General features: G+C 43.4%; 1 protein-coding gene across 1 annotated transcript; it reads left to right on the forward strand.

The window, feature by feature from the left end:
• Positions 1-1,888: 1,888 nt before the first annotated feature.
• On the forward strand, positions 1,889-3,043 carry LOC138362379 (S-adenosylmethionine synthase-like; the record flags this gene model as incomplete). Its single annotated transcript, XM_069321052.1, has 1 exon — positions 1,889-3,043. A coding segment is annotated over exon 1 (1,155 nt), but the record flags the coding sequence as incomplete, so codon positions are not given.
• Positions 3,044-4,175: the final 1,132 nt, after the last annotated feature.

A 4,175-nucleotide genomic window follows, 5' to 3' on the forward strand; every position in this document is an offset into this window, starting at 1 on the left:
GAATGGGTTGACCACTATCGGTATCTTGGCGTCACCGTCGCTCAAACAAGGGAAAGAAAGAGGAGCTCAATCAAATCATAGGAACATGCAAAAGTCGACTCAGGGAACTGAAACTGAAAGCTATGACTTGGAATGATGGCCATGGAGCCTCTATTGCTGTACTTAAAATGATGTACACAAACTATGTACGCTCCGTCATTGACAACGCAGCACCTGTTTTATGTACTTATTCACAAAGTGATATGAATAGGCTAGAAGCATACAGATGAAGCCATTTCAATCATTCTTGGAGTTCCAAAGAAAAAACTGCCGAAATGTCCAATCTACAAAAAGAGTTATTATCCCTTCCAGTATTAAAGAAAGAATTGTGGAACTGAATGCTAAGCTTGCAATTAGGATTGCCAGAGATCCCCATTATAATGACATGGCTAAAAAAAAAATTGAGCTCTGTGCTACTTTCAGGGGAAACAAGAGAAGCAAAAATGGCATCACAGAGCAGTCGGCTACCTTGAAGATCTTCACCTACTTCAACAAGCTCGTGAGCTCATGCCTGTAGAAAGATTACCTCCCTGGGTGGATCCCCTGAATGACTCGTGCAGGATTATCATCAATGATTATGGTAAAGAAAAAAACCAACATGGTACACAAAGAAATAAGCCACAAGTATCTTAAGGAAATTTATAATGAAGCTGGAGATGAACTAGATCAAATCTTCACTGATGGGTCATCTAATCCTATTAATGGCCGGGCGGGTGCAGCATACACGGTAATTAAGAAGGATGATGTATTTTTTCCTCCCAAAAATGAGGAAAAAGCGCGCATTGAGAACTATACCTCTTCAACACAAGCAGAGTTAACTGCCATTGCTATGGCGTTAAGGTATATTATTGAACAGAATACTACTGGTGCAGTGATTTGCACGATTCGAGAGCAGCACTGCAAAGCCTAAATAAAGATCGGGACGAGAATCTTTCAATAGTCGCTGAAATTAAGAGAGTTGTGAAGGTACTAACCAACCAGGGAAGAGTTGTCAAGTTCCTGTGGATTCCCTCCCATGTTGGAATCTATGGAAATGAAATGCGCAGATGTGTTGGCAGCTGAAGGCGCTGAGGGAGACCATATTGAATACTTCATACCCAAGACTCTTCTAGAAATTAGAAGTATATTAGGAACATCATCGTCATCTCAATCATTATGAAAACCCCCAAAAGAGAATGTGGTGGTTGCGGGAGAGAATTAATAATAGAGAAAAAACATCTTGATACAAATGTCCACCACGTACAGCAGCTTTTTGTTAACAACATATAATAAAGATGATTTATAATGTATCTTATCTACCATTTGACAGAGGCTGTTTACCTTGGAGACTGGTTGGAAATATATGAATTGAATTTCAAATCTTATTGTTCCTTCTATTACATTTTATATATGACAAATAAATACTTCTATAATTATTAACACAATATTATTATTATCCCTTTCACCAGATGGAATTATTATGTTCATAAAGAGTTAAGGATTACAGGTTACCAAATTATACATTCACTCTTCCAATTAGAATGAGTAATAATGTTTTTTTTTTTAATGGTTTATAATCATTTCAAAATAAAATAAATGATCCATATTCTTTTTTGACTCACAGTTTTGTTATAAGACAGAGCAGCTGCACACTTGCTTTACAGTTGCTCAGTTGCTCTCTCTCCACGTGACCAGGTTTGCGTTCTCTCTCTCTCTTTCTCTCTTCACACAATTAGGTAAATGTTTTTAATAATATTCCTTTACATAACGGATTTTTATTTAGTTAAAATCTAGCCAAGGAAACCTGGTCCCAAATTCAAGAGTACTTAGAAAGTAACATTTTCGTTCCCCAGGATAGTGTGCTGAGAGCATGGATGGAGATCATGAGACGTTCCTCTTCACCAGTGAGAGCGTAGGCGAAGGCCACCCCGACAAAATTTGCGATCAGATCAGCGACGCAGTGCTTGATGCCCATCTTAGCCAGGACCCTGACGCCAAAGTTGCTTGTGAAACATGTACCAAAACTGGTATGATCCTGATCTGTGGGGAGATTACGTCCAAGGCCCAAGTTAATTATCAACAAATTGTGCGTGATATTGTTAAGAAAATTGGTTTTGATGATTCACGAAAGGGCTTTGACTACAAGACCTGTAATATTCTTCTCGCCCTGGAGCAAAAGTGTGCGGAGATTGCTAATGGTGTACACATCGGGCGCAGTGATGACAACACTGGTTCAGGGGACCAGGGACTGATGTTTGGTTATGCCACTGATGAGACCGACGAGTGCATGCCCTTAACTATTATGCTGGCACACCGTCTCAATCAGAAGATTGCAGAGCTGCGAAGAGATGGGACGTTCTGGTGGGCGCGACCTGACTGTAAGACTCAAGTCACATGCCAGTATGCCTTCGATCAAGGAGCTGTTATTCCCAAAAGAGTGAACACTGTTGTCGCTTCTGTACAGCACTCGGAACAAATTACTGTCGAAGCTTTGCGTGACGAGGTTATAGAGAAGGTCATCAAGGTCATTATTCCTGAAAAATATATAGATACTCAAACGAAATACCACATCAACCCTTGCGGAGAATTAATCATGGGTGGACCTCAAGGTAACGTTGGGCTAACTGGTAGGAAAATCATCGTTGACACTTATGGTGGGTGGGGCGCTCACGGCGGGGGAGCATTCTCTGGCAAAGATTACACAAAGATTGACCGCTCAGCGGCCTATGCCACCCGATGGGTTGCCAAGTCACTGGTGAAAAACAAATTATGTAGACGCTGTTTGGTTCAGGTATCTTACGCCATTAGTGTTGTGCACCCCATAAGCATCAGCATCTTCCACTATGGTACCTCACAGTACACATCAAAACAGCTTCTGAAGATTGTTAACCACAACTTTGATCTACGACTAGGACATATTGTCAAGGAGCTGGGCTTAAAGAGACCAATTTACAGTGATACGTCGTGTTATGGACATTTTGGACGGCAACAGTTCTCTTGGGAGCAGCCCAAGAAGTTGACCATCCCTGAATTTTAGAGTCAAATAATTCTTAAGGATGACTATCATTTTTACGTTTTTCAACAAGTCCCTGTTAATATGGGAGAACACTATGTCTATGCTTGATTCACAACTCTCCTAAACACGAGAGTGAAGTTATTGAGAACACTTTCCCACCAGGAGACTTGAACCCTAGCCAGCACAGAAGCATGGTGGGAACCTTTAATTTTATATTCAATTGATAGTTTTATATACTTTTTTGACGTTTTATATACCCGAGTATATAAAATCTCCGGGCCTTTTATATATCAGAGTAAATAAAATTAAAATGACTCTATAAGACCAGCGTCTGGGTCAAGATAAATACGTTTTCTTCCACTAAACTGAATCCAGTTTTTTTTATCTTTTTTTCGGTGGGGGGTTCTATGTCCTCCTCCTCCTCCTCCTCCTCCTCCTCCTCCTCCAACTGTTTGTGGTTCTCCTCCTCCTCCTCCTCCTCCTTCTCCTCCTCCAACTGTTTGTGGGTCTCCTGCTCCTCCTTCTCCTCCTCCAACTGTTTGTGGGTCTCCTCCTCCTCCTTCTCCTCCAACTGTTTGTGGGTCTCCTCCTCCTCCTCCTCCTCCTCCTCCTTCTCCTCCTCCAACTGTTTGTGGGTCTCCTCCTCCTCCTCCAACTGTTTGTGGGTCTCCTCCTCCTCCTCCTCCTCCTCCTTCTCCTCCTCCAACTGTTTGTGGGTCTCCTCCTCCTCCTCCTCCTCCTTCTCCTCCTCCTCCTTCTCCTTCAACTGTTTGTGGGTCTCCTCCTCCTCCTCCTTCTCCTCCTCCAACTGTTTGTGGGTCTCCTCCTCCTCCTCCTCCTCCTCCTCCTTCTCCTCCTCCAACTGTTTGTGGGTCTCCTCCTCCTCCTCCAACTGTTTGTGGGTCTCCTCCTCCTCCTCCTCCTCCTCCTTCTCCTCCTCCAACTGTTTGTGGGTCTCCTCCTCCTCCTCCTCCTCCTTCTCCTCCTCCTCCTTCTCCTTCAACTGTTTGTGGGTCTCCTCCTCCTCCTCCTTCTCCTCCTCCAACTGTTTGTGGGTCTCCTCCTCCTCCTCCTCCTCCTCCTCCTCCTCCTCCTCCTCCTTCTCCTCCTCCAACTGTTTGTCGGTCTCCTCCTCCTCCTC

This window comes from Procambarus clarkii, unplaced genomic scaffold, assembly GCF_040958095.1.
Source record: "Procambarus clarkii isolate CNS0578487 unplaced genomic scaffold, FALCON_Pclarkii_2.0 HiC_scaffold_1748, whole genome shotgun sequence".
In the NCBI taxonomy this organism is placed as follows: domain Eukaryota; kingdom Metazoa; phylum Arthropoda; class Malacostraca; order Decapoda; family Cambaridae; genus Procambarus; species Procambarus clarkii.